At 43.3% G+C, this 16,585-nt stretch overlaps 1 protein-coding gene across 1 annotated transcript in view; it reads left to right on the plus strand.

Moving 5' to 3' along the window:
* The window catches only part of rptor (regulatory associated protein of MTOR, complex 1), a 499,967-nt gene extending 493,485 nt beyond the window's left edge, over positions 1-6,482 (plus strand). The window contains exons 33-34 of the mRNA XM_072483619.1: positions 3,408-3,537; positions 5,663-6,482. Of these exons, the coding sequence (XP_072339720.1) occupies positions 3,408-3,537; positions 5,663-5,731 (199 nt within the window). The 3' untranslated portion in view covers positions 5,732-6,482. The remainder of the gene's footprint in view (positions 1-3,407; positions 3,538-5,662) is intronic.
* Positions 6,483-16,585: the final 10,103 nt, after the last annotated feature.

The raw sequence follows: 16,585 nt of genomic DNA on the forward strand, positions 1-16,585 counted from the left end.
CATCTCGAGTAGAACCCTTCTGCCGACCCCCTCATGATGAACTTGACCTTCTCTAAGTACTCAAAAACTCCAAGAGGTCACTCAACCAGGACGAAGCACTTGCGGAACCGGAGTCCTCCACCCAAGCAGAACTCTCCTCCGGGCTATTAATGAGGTGAAGCCAAGAGCATGCAGCTTCACCCCCGTCTGCAGCTCCGACGTGTCCGAGACCCCTCAATGGCCACCAGTCGGCAAGGCGCTCGTTCCCAAGGATCCCTGACATGGTGTTGGAGGGAGAGACCCAAAAGCTTATACGTTTAGGACATGGCCACAACACGTGTATGATTCGCCAGTCCCCGAGAACAGCGCTTGTATTTATCCTCCACACCCAGAAAAAAACCACTCAACCCCGCCCTGGTCAGATGTGCCCAATGCACCACCTTGAACTGAATCAAGCTGAACCTAATACACGAGGAGGTGGAGTTGACCCTGTGAAGAGCCTCATTCCACATCCCACCCCCATCAAAAATTAGACCCAGCTCCCTCTCCCACTTCCTTTTACCTCCTCCAACAGAGCTTGCTTCACTAACAAAATCCAACGATAAATACCCAATATCTTCCCTTCCCCCAATTCAGCCAACGAAAGGACCCTGTCCAACAGAGAGGGCAAGGGTGCCAAGGGGAACGAGGGAATCTCCTTGCACAAAAAGTCATGCACCTGAAAAAAATCTAAATAGATTATACTTCAGAAGTTGGAATTTACCTAACACATCTTCAAAACCAGCGAACTTCCCCTCGATAAACATGTCCCCAATCCCTCCTTCCTCCATAATCAAAACGATGAGTTCAAAACCGCTGAAATAAAGTGATTTCTGCAGATTGGGGATAACACTATACCCCCCCCCCCCCATAGTATGAGCTACAGCTACCTTCACCATTCTGCCCCTGTTAACTAACAGCTAGTAGGATGGCCCCCCACTCAGGGTAAAAACAGAACAAATAACCATAACACCAATCAGCCGCCCCCACCCACCCATATTCAACTTTTAATAGTTAAGAAAAAAACAAAGAGCAATGCCCATCCCACAAACCATCTTTCTCAGTTTCCCCAACGTTGGGCTAACTGGACTGGTCTATACTCAAGTTATCCGTCCTCCCTTTTTGAACAGAGGTATAACATTTTCTATCCTCTGGTACCACTCCCATATCCATGGATGATTGAAAGCTTGTGACCAGAGCCTCCACTGTCCCTCCCTGACTTCCCTCAACAACTCAGGTTGCATCCATTTGGACCTGGTGAATTTGATAGTCAATGCCGCAAACCTTCTGGTTTTCCTTCGTTATTCGCTAATCTCAAAAATGACACAGTGGCAAACACTGCTGCCTCACAGTGCCAGGGACCTGGGTTTGACTCTGACCTCGGGTGACTCTCTGTGTGAGGTTTGCACATTTTAATTTCTAGATCGAGTCATCCAGAGAGCCCGAGTGTGGGATGCTCTTCCTGTCTCCTCCGTCGGAAAGTGTCCAGTCTCTACCTGACCTATCCTAATTAAAAGTCTCCCATTGCTTATTGACTGTTTTGCCTGCCAATCTCTGATTCCAATCCACGTGAGCCAGGTCTCTTTTCAACTCCCTGAAATTAGCATTCCTCCGTTGGGAGTATTTTCGCGTTTGACTATTCCTTGTCCTTTTTCATTTCCATAACGAATTGAAACCAGATATTGTGACGTTGTGAACCTAATCCTTTTTGACTTTGCTCACATCATTCTCACAGTAACTTTGATCTCTTTCTCATCCATGCTGACAGCAGTAATCCCAAAATAGTAAGCAAACCTAAAAGCGTAAAACATGTCCAACATATCTGCACACGCTTCCTAATGCTTGGCTGACCTACCATGACGCACACCAACATGGGAATTCACCTGAAGTGACACTTTGTGGGGAAAGGATGCCGAACTGTTTCCCCGCAATGGTTTATTTCGACTGTCTTTGCACCACACGAACTCTGTCGCAAGCTAGCAGGGGGGTCCGTAAGCAAAACCAAAAAACTCAAAGTTTAAATGCACAATGAAACAACAGCAACAACTTTTAACATCAGGTTTTTCTATGATCCTATTAACGTAAAGGGTTTATGGGGATAGTGGGTGCAAAAGGAATTGAAGTGTCCATTCAGCCCTGACCGTATTGCATGACAGAGCAGGCTCGATGGGCTGAATGGCCTACTCCTGTTCCTATGTTCACAGAGGTAATCGCTCCAAATCTGAAGGAAAACGAATCCAAGTAAAATGCAGAAGTGGCTGCACGAGGGTTGTTTTTCCCTGGGGGTTAACAGTCTAATTGAATCGACATTGATTTAAACAATAATTTTTTTAATGTACAATGCTAAATCCCTCTTTGTTAATTGTCATGCTTCACTTGTTTCACATTTAAATTTCTCGTGTGGCAGTACATACTGTTGAGTACAAGCATACTTTTACTTCGAAATTTATCTTGATTTCAGTATGCTTAAGGCAGCACGGTGGCACAGTGGTTAGCACTGCTGCCTCACAGCACCGAGGTCCCAGGTTCGATCCCAGCTCTAGGTCACTGTCCGTGTGGAGTTTGCACATTCTCCCCGTGTTTGCGTGGGTTTCACCCCCACAACCCAAAGATGTGCAGGATAGGTGGATTGGCCCTTAATTGGAAAAATGAATTGGGTACTCAGAATTCAAAAAAAAGTATGCTTGATTTTATGAAGTACTGCACTGTCATACACCCTACAATAACTCCCATCATGATACCAAATTGTAACTGCTAGCTCCAGTAACCTTTCAAGATGGTGTAGTTGAGATCATTCCTGAGCAGTAGTGAACACTTTTCCAGTCATTGCAAGCGGGCGAGTCCACAAGAATCATCCTACTTCCATTCCCCTTTTTATTGTTTTAAATTTAATCGGTTTATTGCTTGATTAGAGGACATCTCTCCAGATGTGCCTCCCTTCTAGACTGCTCAACATAATACTTCCTCTATCTTGGAGAGCGGCCATCTTCTGGACTACTGCCATTGTTAATGCGCTTCTCTATCAGATAGCAGAATATCTAATGCTTTAGGAGGGGAGTGGGGAAGGATTGGAATCAGATATGAATCAGATAATGTCAAATTTGCAGTTTGAAGTGAGATTCAATCTGACAATTCGGTCAATAAAAAAAAACTCTATGCTTTTAGTAACATTCCCAGGACTTGAATGTAAACCTTTAAGAATATTTGTGCTTGAGGATTAAGTGTTTCAGCTTCTGGGCCAGCTGTTTTACACATTAATAATTTCATGTTAGTACTCTTGCCAGTATGATATTTAACAGCAAGGTTATGTGGGAGTACATGTGCTCAATATTTCACCACCCAAAAATTCTGATTAACAGCGAAAAATAAACCTATTCTTCCTCTTTCAGTGGCTCCATGAACCAGTTCATAGCTGTATATAATGCAAGTGGGGATGTAATAAGCAATATTAAATACTATGACGGATTTATGGGGCAGAGAATCGGAGCCATTAGCTGCTTGGCTTTCCACCCATACTGGGTAAGTCATTTTTCAGAACACTTCAATCTGTGCAGTTCCTGTTCCATTGTCCTTTTAACATCTGTACTGTTTTTCAGTGTGCGCAGCATTGCACGATGCAGACACAATTTGCCACCAGTGCCCACAAGCTGTGGTTCTGTCTATTCTGTCTTGGTGTGATGGATCAGCAGCTGAGCAAAGGGTCATCTCTCTGCACAATTCGCAACTGGTCTTGAGGAGTTTTTAGGTTTTGTTTCTAATTTGTTTTCCCTGACTCAGAAAATACCAAATGATACTCCAGGCAGATGTTGCGAATTGAATGGACCCCTCTCTTGTGAGATAGATTATGTAGTCTGCTCTCTCATAGCAAGAATTCTGGTTAAATAGGACCTCTGAATTGGATTTACCAAAGCTTAATTCAATCTCAATATTGGTATAATCACAGATTGGATTGTGCTGTTGTGGATATGTTAGTGAGCACTAGCTGGTGCATTAGCACATAGGCCTGCTCTTGGACTGACTTGTGTGCTTGAATGAAGAGTCAAGTCGAATTTGAGACATGCCTCGTTCTTATCTGCAAACAGCTTTTAAAAAAGACTGTCCACTACATACAAGGTGACAATATTGCCATAAACCACTCCTAAGACCAGAGTGTACTCCATCTAAACTATGCATTATTTATCAGAAGAATAAATGTTTAGACAAGCAGAGGGAAGCTTGGCATTTTGTTTGCATCGCAAACTTCTCAAGCTGCTACTACATTGGGAAGCTTCCCACGGTATGATGAAATATTAAAGCCTGCAAATCGCATGGATGTTATTCTTCAAACAGTTCATTAACTATCAAAGTAGTCAGTCTGTCAAAGTGGGGGGATTTACACGTGACACATTTGAGATCTGTTTTCCTTGATATCCTCGGCATCCCTAAATTCTTTGCAGAGGGATTGTTCAGCAACGCATTCAGCAGTCGCATGGTAACATTTTGCGGTATCATTTCTAGACTCTAGTCTGATGTCGTGTTAGGACCCTTTGTAGATGCCAAATGATCATTGCCAATTCTACATTTGGCTTCTTCCACAAGCTATCGAGGTAAAGGTTTAAAATCATTGAATACATTACCCAAAAAAGTAACAAATGCTTGGAGGTGAATTTTAAGACAGTTACACCTCTTGCCATTCCGGTAACATTCCAAAACCAGCAAAGCTTTGGCATAGTAACTTCGTGCCAGGGCTGTCGAATGTCACGCAACGTTGAAAAATCTTTGTCTCTATACTGATTTTGTTTATTTAACTCGCTGTGCCTGACCACTCGGAACGCTGCTGAACATTTCAGCTTACCCCATCCCCACTCCACCCCAGGGCCGTTTAGCTCAGTTGGCTGGACAGCTGGCCCGTGATGCTAAAGCAAAGCCAGCAGCGCGGGTTCAATTCCCCGTACCGGCTGAGATTATTCATGAAGGTCTTCTCAACCTTGCCCCTCGCCTGAGGTGTGGTGACCCTCAGGTTAAATCACCACCATCAGCTCTCCCCCTCAAAGGGGAAAGCACCTTATGGTCACCTGGGATTATGACAACTTGAATTAACTTTTATTTCCAAGTGTATTTCATTCCATTTCCCAGGGAATTTCCTGTGTTTAAGCACAAAGCTTCTCAAAGCAGTTGAAAAATATTCAATTTGGGGGAAACAGTCCTCTAACGGCAAGTAAGAACATTGAAAAGTTCAACCTTGTCATGTTGCCTCAGTTTGTACTGTCCATTATGTAGCACATTCACAGGTTAGCCCACCATCCCAGGCTCGCTATGGCCATAGTGTGCCTTAACAATGAACACAGTGGAAGTGGCGATTTTATTTTCTAAAGGATAAGCAATTAATAAATATTATTATTTATCCCCAAAGTCCTGAAGTCCATTAAAAGCAATATTATGATAAACTTCTGTGAGCAGATTTTCACCATTCTTAACTGTGGCATAATTGTTCCCATGTTTAATTTCTGCTCTCCCATCTGTGTGATGGACATGATAAACTGGGGTAGGTCATCTTTCAAGTGTAATTGTTTTCTTGCACTGATAATTACTTCACGCTGGTTGACTAATCTTTTCTAGCATTCTGATTTAACAGAGCTTGATTATTTTGTGTTTCTCTCGACAGCCTCACTTAGCAGTTGGAAGCAACGACTACTACATGTCTATATATTCAGCAGAGAAGCGAATTAGATAACAATGAATCACACAGCCCTGCTTGTCCACTTTACGGAATTTGTGATTAATGCATACGCAGATGCTGTATATTATTTCAAATGTACATATAAAATTATTTACTTGAATGGCTGGTGACAGCTGCTGCAAGTCATGACTTGAACACCTTTTCCATTATATATTTCAGCGACTAGGACAACTCACAGCAATGGTCTTGGCATGTCTTGTTCGAACATGACTGCTGAGCTTTTTTGAAGACTTGTCTAGAACTTAAATTTGGTGTTTTTATTTTATTTTCCTTTTGTGAAATAGATTTTAGCATCCAAATTAATATAATTTACCCCCATAATGACTGCCTGAGAATGCTGTAACAACTGTGCATAAATTACAAATGCTATCAGCTCTCTCCGTGGACAAGTCATTGAAAAGGACTGATAAAAGCTGATGGCTTGCCGGCCGTATTAAAATGCTAGTAGCTGTTCTGAAGGACTATTAAAAAGCTCACATCTTTAATGTGGCGTTACTCCAGTGGGCATTATTTTACCCATAATCTGTAGCAGTTCCACAAAAAAAAAATCATGATATTCCGAAACATTGTACAGGCTGTTCTTTCAGATTTTTTTTTTTCTGATTTAATTTGACAAAATAAGTGCTAATTGTAATAGGAAACGCAAATCAAATCGCACAATTAACCAATGATGGAAAAGGAGACCTGAGCAGAACCTGAGTGATAAACTCGTATCTGTTGAATGTAAATAAAACCATTAAAAGAAGTGGAAACTGGCCTGTGAATGTTATTCTGGTGGTGATTCATGCATCTAGCCTTCAGACTGGTAAACCAGTTCGAAATCTGAACATAGGGTGGCACGGTAGCACAGTGGTTAGCACAGTTGCTTCACAGCTCCAGGGTCCCAGGTTCGATTCCCGGCTTAGGTCACTGTCTGTGCGGAGTCTGCACGTTCTCCCCATGTCTGCGTGGGCTTTTTCCGGGTGCTCTGGTTTCCTCCCACAGTACAAAGATGTGCAGGTTAGGTGGATTGGCCATGATAAATTGCCCCTTAGTGTCCAAAAAAGGTGAGGTTGGCTTACAGGGATGGGGTGGAGGCTTAAGTAGGGTGCTCTTTCCAAGAACCAATGCAGACTCGATAGGCCGAATGGCCTCCTGCACTATAAATTCTATGAAAAAAATTAAGATTGGTGTGATTAACATAGATAGATTAACATAGAATTTACAGTGCAGAAGGAGGCCATTCGGCCCATCGAGACTGCACCGGCTCTTGGAAAGAGCACCCTACCCAAGGTCAACACCTCCACCCGATCCCCATAACCCAGTAACCCCACCCAACACCAAGGGCAATTTTGGACAGTAAGGGCAATTTATCATGGCCAATCCACCTAACCTGCACATCTTTGGACTGTGGGAGGAAACCGGAGCACCCGGAGGAAACCCACGCACACACGGGGAGGATGTGCAGACTCTGCACAGACAGTGACCCAAGCCAGAATCGAACTTGGGACCCTGGAGCTGTGAAGCAATTGTGCTATCCACAATGCTACCGTGCTGCCCCCATGTTTTTGGTTTCGCTGTATATTTTAATGTACAGTTGATTCGGCATGCAGATAATAATCTGACATTTCTAAAGCTATTTAGTGAAGTGCAAGCATTGTTCTGATGCACATTAGTGATTTAAAACAAATATATCACAGACATTTTTTAAACGTAGGCAGTACTGACATTAACAGTAAAAGGTTGCTGAACACAATTAAACTAGGCTCATTTAAAACAAAATATTGATTTTTATGCTTGTAATTGGTTTACAACGCAGAAAAATATATTTGTTTCCAACTTGCTGCCCCTTTTATCTTGGCGTTTGTCTCACAGGCTGAGGGTTTTTTTTGGGGGGGGGAAACATAGAATTCAGTATTTCTCAAGTTGGTAGACTGACGGTTAAGAAGAGTGAAGGATTTTTATTTTCAATCCACATGTATGGTTTCAATTACCTTTTCCTGGAAATATAATGTTGATTCCACATTGCCCCTTGAGCCACATAAGGTGGTGTTTCTCAGCTCGAGTGCTGAATTGACGTTAATCCAATGTGGGCTGATGAGTAGAAACCGAAGCTAGATTTTAGTGACATGCTTTCAGGTTATCCATTTGCATCCAGAAATACTTCTGTATGAGCACCTTGCGAACTAAAATCTGAACAGTTAAAACCAGCAGCTTTTTTTTTTTTTTTTTTTTTTTTTTTGCTTAATCCAAGTTTAAGGGTTCACCCTGATGCTGTGAAGCCAAATATTCTCTGCAGCAACAATTCAGCCATCATGTTCTGACTTAAAAAACAGCTTGAGTGGAATTTCTTAGCGTTGAAAACCAGGTGAGATAAAATAACTAAGGGGTTTTGCAAAACATGACGGAATCCTAAATGCCTCAATCGAATTTAATTCTTTGTTCTGGGGGAAATGTAGAAAGTGGCCACTGGATTGTACTTGATCATCTTTTTACATTTAAGTGAAAATTAGGGGGGGGAAATGAAACCTTCACAGAACATGTAAATGGGAACTTTGTTTTCGAGACGCTCAAAGTGCTGTTAATTTTACTTTCCTCCTCGCCCCTCTCCACCCTCCCCAAAGAATAAAATCAGACCGCTCACACCGAACATTTATTTAACAACCATCATCAGAGTAGTTTAGGTATGTTGCCGGTAGCAGTTTGATCCACTGCCAGTGCTATAAATTTCAACCAAATACTTGGGAACAATCAAGGTTTCTGCGCACCTCAGAGCCTCATTTTTACACTTTTTTGTAACCCATTGATTTTGGATCATCAGTCAATGAAGCAACAGCTTCAAAACAGCCTTTTCCAGTTTTTTGATCTATGGAATTACAAATGAGACAAATTAGTGAGCAAGAAAGATGAGCACAGATAGGAGATGTTTTACATGGCGTCTATAAGGTGGATCATCAGATCTTTAGCCCCACCATTCACAGGCTGTAGCTTGGACATCCCCGGTTTAAAACAAATGCATCTTAATATAATGATATAATAATCGCTTATTGTCACAAGTAGGCTTCAATGAAGTTGCTGTGAAAAGCCCCTAGTCGCCACATTCCGCCGCCTTTTCGGGGAGGCCAGTACGGGAATTGAACCCACGCTGCTGGCATTGTTCTGCATTACAAGCCAGTTATTTAGCCCACTGTGCTAAACCAGCTCCTCAATTGGACATTCTCTACAGCTAATTGGGTTTTATCTTTAAAGACCCCATTTTCAGAACACGATGAAGTAATTTCCTTTCGTTGACGCAGAATGACATATGGCCTGAGTTTCGACAGCAATTCGTGGGCAGTGGGAATCTTACCTGGCGGTGCTTTGCTCTAGCCTGACGTACAACAACAAAATTCGGAGCGAAAATGTGATTAGGTCGTCTTGTGTTCAAGTGAAAATTCAAATTCTACAGAAAACCTCTTCTCCGTTTGGTGTCCTTACATCAAATACCTATTGCAATCCATCACAACCAGAGTGGCTCACTGCGGTTCCAGATGTATTTCAAGGCAAAATCTTTATCCACTGCACATTGTTACAGAAAATAATTTTCCCGAGATTCTGTTTGAAGAAACTGAAATGTAAGAACCCAAATTTTAAAGTCACATTGTTGGGTTGCCATCGGGTTGTTAGCCAATTATTTCTTTTTAAACACGTGCCTACTTTGAATTGTTGTAATAGTCCAAATTCTTCACTCATCGGAGGCACTGACAACCTTTCGATATTACCTGAATTTGGCGCCTCCACATTCAGTTTTTGTCTATAACTTCAGTCAACTTAAGTATCAGGTAAAGAATTTCTCCACATCAAACTTCTGCATAATATAGTTCCTCCAATGTGGATACTATTTTAATTGGCAGTTAAAAGAGGTGCTACTAAGACAACACGGTGTCACAGTGGTTAGCACTGCTGCCTCACGGCGCTGAGGACCCGGGTTCGATCCGGGCCCCAGGTCACTGTCCATGTGGAGTTTGCACATTCTCCCCGTGTCTGCGTAGATCTCACCCCCACAACCCAAAGGTGGGTTGGCCACGCTAAATTGCCCCTTAAATGGAAGAAAAAGTGCTGCCACTATATTATGGCACCAGGCTGCCCTTCAACAAATCTTATCAAGAAAAATAGCTTTTCATCTATATCATGACATAGAATTTACAGTGCAGAAGGAAGCCATTTGGCCCAACGAGTCTGCACCGGCCCTTGGCACACATCTCATCCCAGTAACCCCGCCCAACTATTTTTGGACACTAAGGCAATTTGGAATGTCCAATCCTCCTAACCTGCACATCTTTGGACTGTGGGAGGAAACTCACGCAGACACGGGGGAGGGGAGGGGGGGGGGAGCAGACTCCGCACAGACAGTGACCCAAGCAGGAATTGAACCTGGGACTCTGGTGCTGTGAAACAACAGTGCCAACCCCTGTGCTACTGTGCCGCCCATATGCACATCAAATTGCCCCATTTGTGCCGACTGCTAATTTGGAATTGTAACATTGCCTGTTTTGGGGGTACATGACATGCAGTATCGGACTGCATGCTGTCCTGGCAACAGCTAAATGGGTTATTCAACACTTACCCAACTGTGGTGAAATGTGGAATTCACAGCAAAGTGGGTTTGGTCATTGAACAAGCATAGAAATGCATCAATCCCTTTCCTCTCGAAAACCTCTCTTAAGCCAAGCTGACGTGAATGTGTTAGATATTTTAAATCCACTACCCATGGCTTTGTGTAATCTCTTTGGTTTCTGCTAGAGTGTTCCTCCTGTCCATCTGTTGCCTATTCACTGCATATGGATTTCATGTGCGGGGCATTAAATTATTGAGGGGGGAGTTTATTAATTAATATCTCATGAACCACTTTTTGTATGTCTGCTTTTTAGACAAAAATGCGCAATTAAAATTATATTGGTGTATAAATCAAGACTCTGATTCGTCATCTTTCAAATTGGTAATGTGTTTTTCTGGACCAGTAAGGCAGATTTTTTTTTAATGTGTTTATGAAGTTTGGGTGGTGCTGGTCAGCCCAGCATTTATTGCACGTCCTCCGTTATACTTGTGAAGATGGTGGTGATTCACCACCTTGAACCACTGTGATCTGTTTGGCGGAGGGACTATGCACCTTGCTGTTGGGTGTTCCAAGATATTGATCCAGCAATGATGATGGTATGCCGATGCATTTCCAGGCCAGGGTGGTGAGTAGCTTGGAGACAGCAGTGTTCCCCTGCTCCTTACTACTCTGGTCCTTCTAGACAGTGTAGGTTGCAGGCTTTAGGGGATGTTGCCAAAGCCTTGGCGAGTTACTGCAGTCAGGATGTGCCACAGATGGAGGTTATGAATGTTTAATAATCACAAAATTGTTGCAACAGTAAACAAGGCCATTGGACCGTGAGCCTGTGTTGATTCTCTGCAAGATCAATTTAGCTAGTCCCAAGGAATTGTGATGTTAGCATTCCGATCAATACTGCCATGGGCAAATGCAACTGCACCATCTAGATTCGTGAGAAGAAAGGTAAGTAGGTTTTCTCTTCCTGCTGGTGTTATCATCACCTAATGTAGGCCCAATCCAGCTTGGTCAGTAGTCAGATTACCCAACCAGTCTTGGTGATGGACATTGAAGGTTCCCACCCAGAGTACATTCTGTTCCCTTGCTACCATCAGTGCTCTTCCAAGTAGTGGTCAATATGGAGGAACACTGATTCATCGGTTGAGCAAGAATGGAAAGTGGTGATAAACAGGAAATTTCTTTGGCTATGTTTGACCTTTGACTTTGCCTATGAGCTTATCCGACTTAATGGGCTCAATGTTGAGTAGCCCCAGGGCCATTCCCTCCCGACTGTACACCACTGTGCTGCCATTTCATCTGGGTCTGCCCTGCAGGTGGGACGTTGCTTGGTGCGGGGGGGGGGGGGGGGGGGGGGAGCGATGGAGGAGTTTGCGAAGTTGGCTGGGTGGTATGACTACGTCAGGCTGTTGCTTTGCCCGTTTGTGAGACAGCTCTCCCATTTCTGGCACAAAGCCCCCAAATATTTGTAAGGAAGACTTTGCAGGGCTGACTGGGCTGAATTTGCCTTTTGTCATGTGTGAAGCCTGGGCTGATCCCAGGAAATCCGTCTGGTTTCATTTATTTTTGAGAATGATTTAATGTAACTGAGTGGTATGTAGGCCATTAGTAAAGTTGCTCATGTTTTTCCACAACAATGTGATTCATGATGACAACTTAGTCTAAAATAACATGTCTTTTTGTGCTGTAAGCGATGTTGGATTCTCTCTTCTTTCTACCCCCATCCAAGCTCAGATACAGCCAGCAGGGGGGAATATTGTATCTATCTTTGTTTAATCAGGACACCTGGCCATAAGTTTCAGTCTCTTCAGCTGTGCAAAATGTCTCCGCCAATGTATGATTGTTTCCAGCAAAGGTCCTTGGATAACAGACAAAGATTGCAAGCCTAGCTAACGGTGCTTCTGTTCCTCCGTGTAGGAGCTGTGATGAGAGCTCCCCCTGCGTCTATTGGAACCAACTGTCTCGGGATTAAACCTGAGAACTTGATAGATTGGGTCAGAAAAAGAAATGTCTTCGCTCACTAGTTGGGGACTCTGATTTCAGTTTTAAGAACAAATTGATTTTGTTCTCCATTATATCACTTGATTAAACACATGTTTCAAAGTGGCTTTTATCCACTTACCAGGCAAAAGAAACTAACACGTTTAAAATACATCGTCAGGGCTCTTTTGTAACTGTCCCATTTATCTCTATTACTTGAAATGCATGGAGGGCTTCCGTTCAGCAATGTGTAAGTTGGCAATTAGTGTGAGAAGAGTTTTTGTTTTAAGCAGTAGAGTCACACTAGGATCGTCACTGTACACCCATCCCGCACCCCCACCACCTTGATCACCTAATTCCAGTTTGCTGCCACGTGACACTTTTTACACGGAGGGTGGTGGGTGCCTGGAACGCGCTGCTGGGAGAGGTGGTGGATGGAGATACAATAGTGCCGTTTAAGAGGCATCTTGACGAATACATAAATAGGATGGGAATAGAGGGATACCGACCCTGGAAATGTGGACGGTTTTAGTTTAGACAGGCATCATGATCGGCACAGACGTGGAGGGCTGAAGGGCCTGCTTCTGTGCTTTGTCCTAAATTAAGGCATGTCATTCCTTCATGAAAAGCTGTAGCAGTCAATCTGCCACTTAAAACATTTAGAGAGCAGTGGACCCATTCATTCTCTTAGCTAGGGTTGATGAGGGGCATAGGGTGAAGTAAGGACGTCACAGACTCTAAAACCAAATACTAATCCGATATGGGAACTGGATAAAGTCATATTTGATTAAGGAGTAGGCTTCAGCTGAGATATGCTTTTGAGATAGGGATCTGTCATTTCCTTTTGCTGTCTGTGACTCGGCAATCTTGTTGGATTAATGCATAGCAAAGTGAAAAGTTGTTCCAGTCAGAACTTTCATTCCATTCCTTGCCTTGGGCATAACAAAATGACTAGAACTCAATAATAAAAAACGCTGCTGTCCAAGGAGACATTACCCAGCACCTTAATTAAATATAGTCTTAAACACAGCATTAAGAATGAAGCTGAAACTATCTGGTTTCAGTCTGACAGGGAATTGAGATCTGAGGCTGTGTGATGCATTGTCCCGTCTATTGTTTGATGCTGAAACCCCCAATCATTTGTCAACCTCAATCTGATTAGCCACAGCTCCAAGCTATTTGTTCACTCGAATCATAATTGAATTGGGGGAGGGGAATGGGTGTAATGATGCTGTAATTGGACTAGAAATCCAGAGATTTAGGCTAATGACCTGGGGACATGGGTTCAAATTGACTTGGTCGTTGTGACCATGGCAACCATCATAGGTTGTAAAACCCCATCTGGTTCACTGATGCTCTTCAGTGACAGAAAATTGCCACCCTTATCTGGTGTGGCTGATGTGTTATGCTTCTTCATGTAGCATAAGCTGCTTCCTTGATGTATACTCTGACAAAGGAAGGTTCAGACTTGGAGATAGGTTTAACACATTTATTGAACAGTTAACAATTCTACTTGAGTTCGACTCTCCTGCTAATCTTGCTGTAGTAACACAATCTAGAACCAGTCTGCTCTAAGCCATGCGGTGGGTGTGATGCTTCTGATCTGCCCCTGTGTCGCCTGTGGAAAAGAGAAAGAACATGTGTGCCCTGTCCTTTTATATGGGTTGTCCCCTTGTGGTAGTGTCACCTCTGGGTGTCTTGACTGCCCATTGGTCGTGTCCTATTCTATGTGTTCGTTAGCTGTATGTCTGCACGTCATGATGTCTCTGATGCTCCCTCTAGCGTTTACTCAGTCCCAGTGTATCTACATTAACCCCTTGTGTATTTACAGTGATGCATATCACCACAGCTGACACGTGGCTCTGGACCCACTGCTATGGTGATTGACTCTTTACTGTCCTCTGAAATATCCTAGCAGGCCACTCTGTTCAAGGGCAATTGAGGATGGGAAATCAAAATGCTGGCCGTGCCAACAGCTCCCACAACAGAATAAAGAAAAAAAAAAAAGTTTTTTTTAAAGTTAGAGTTCCTTTTCCAATTAAGGGGCAATTTAGCGTGGCCAATCCACCTACCCTGCACATCTTTTGGTTGTGGGGGTGAAATCCAAGCAAACACAGGTAGAATGCGCAAACTCCATACAGACCGTGACCCGGGGCCGGGATCGAACCTGGATCCTCAGCACCGTAGGCAGCAATGCTAACCACTGCACCACCGTGCTGCCCAAGAAAGTTTTTTTTGATGAATACTTTTATTGTTTTTCACACCAAGTGCATAACTCTGGGCTCACAGAGCCGCATGTAGGACGTTGATCACCTCTGCTGTGAATTGGACAGACTGGCAACTCAGCGTATTGAATGTTCCACAGTGTTTCTGCCATGGTGAACAATGAGGAGGAGATTAACTGAATGTCCTCCTAGGCTGTACTAGTCTTAAGATTCTGTAATGCAATCAGTCTTTATTTCAGTATGGGAAGAGTCAGGCCAGTAGCATGACGATAGTAGAAATATTGGAGCGAAAGAGCGCACATCGATGACATTGAGTCCGTGGTGTGAAAATGATGCTAAACGAATCTCCCAGATGCAGGAACACAAGCTCGAGGCTTGGCGAGATGATCTTTGCAAAGAATTTAAATTTGCAGAAGGAAAATTATATCTGACACACAAGAAACCAAACTGCTTGCAAGCAGCTGTAACAATGGAAGAGATTGATTTAATAATAGAATTGAGGTATTCTACAGGATCCTACATGTCTACAGGAATCCCTCCAGTGCAGAAGGAGGACATTCGGCCCACTGTGTCTGCACCGATCCTTGGAAAGGGCACCCTACCTGGGCCCATGCGCCTACCCTTTCCCCGTTACCCCACCTAACCTATTGGACACTGAGAGGAAATTTAGCACGGCCAATCCACCTAACCTGCACATCTTTGGACTGTGGAGGAAGCCCACACAGACACGGGGAGAACACACAAACTCCACACAGACAGTACCCAAGCCTGGATTGGAGCCCACTGCCACCGTGCTGCCTGTATGATTATGATTTATACCAGTCAACACTGGGGTAACTCTAATTGGACTAGGTGAAGAAAAATATGGTTTAACGGTCATCCTAAAAATAATTGCTGAACGTTGAAGTCAAATTATGAGTGCGATGGAGCTGTGACAACTTGTTATTCAGTGTTGTTTGAAATGGTGTACTGTGAAAGGTATTGAGGAGGTATGATGGCGCAATGGGTAACGTCCCTGCCTCTGTGCCAGACTTTCTGAGTCCCACCCCAGAACTTGATGACCACGGAAAGATGGGTTTACAATGTGGCCAGACAGGTTGGGTGTCGCCCTGCAAAATCCTTCCAATACATGCCAATGGCGAGCAGGAAAGATTCCTGGTCAGTCAGGTAATGGGAAGAACATCTGAGTCCCTATTATCACTATTCATAGTTCCTGGCTACAAAATGCATAGTTAAAACAAATTAGCACCAGAACAATTTGGTCAACAGTTCATGTGACTGCCAGGACAGTAGAAGGTGAACTAAATGGACCGTTATCTCTTTTAGTCTGACAATTCCTATATAGCTAATGACATTTATTATTCTTGAAATTAATGTCTTTCCACGTTACTGTGCTGCTAATTTGTTTTAACCACTTGCGAATGTATTCTAGAATTCCATATACCATTCTGAGTTCATAACTCTCCCATGCAACATCTTGATATTTAGCAACATCTTGATTTTAAAATTCTCATCCTTGTTTCCAAATCCCTCCATGGCCTCTCCCCTCCCTATCTCTGTGATCTCCCCCAGCCCCCAAACCCTCTGAGATATCTGCACTCCTCTAACTTTGGCCTCCTGTACGTCCCCAGTTACTATATGCACCATTGGTGGTTGTGCCTTCAGTTATCTAAGCCCCCAATCTCTGGATTTCCCTCCCTTCTACCTGACCTTCCTCCTTTAAGGCACTTCCTAAAACCGCTTCTTTGACCAAACTTGGTCACCTGACCTAATATCTCCTTATGTGGCTCGATGACATACTTGGTTTATATTGCTCCTGTAACTCCCTTTGGATGTTTTATTAGGTTAAAGGTGCTGTATAAATACAGGTTGTTGGTCATGCGGCCATGGTAACTACAGACTGGCATCTCAAACTAGTCTTGCGATTGGATTCTGTTAAGCTGTCAGCTGTGATTTTAAAGTTTCCGATTGAGACGAGGATTTATTTAAATCCAGAAAGGGCATAATACCATCGTGGTTTTTAAATTAATTTACGGGATATGGGTGCTGTTGGTTAGGCCAGAATTTGTTGAC

The sequence above is a fragment of the Scyliorhinus torazame genome, chromosome 18 (assembly GCF_047496885.1).
Source record: "Scyliorhinus torazame isolate Kashiwa2021f chromosome 18, sScyTor2.1, whole genome shotgun sequence".
Lineage (NCBI taxonomy): Eukaryota > Metazoa > Chordata > Chondrichthyes > Carcharhiniformes > Scyliorhinidae > Scyliorhinus > Scyliorhinus torazame.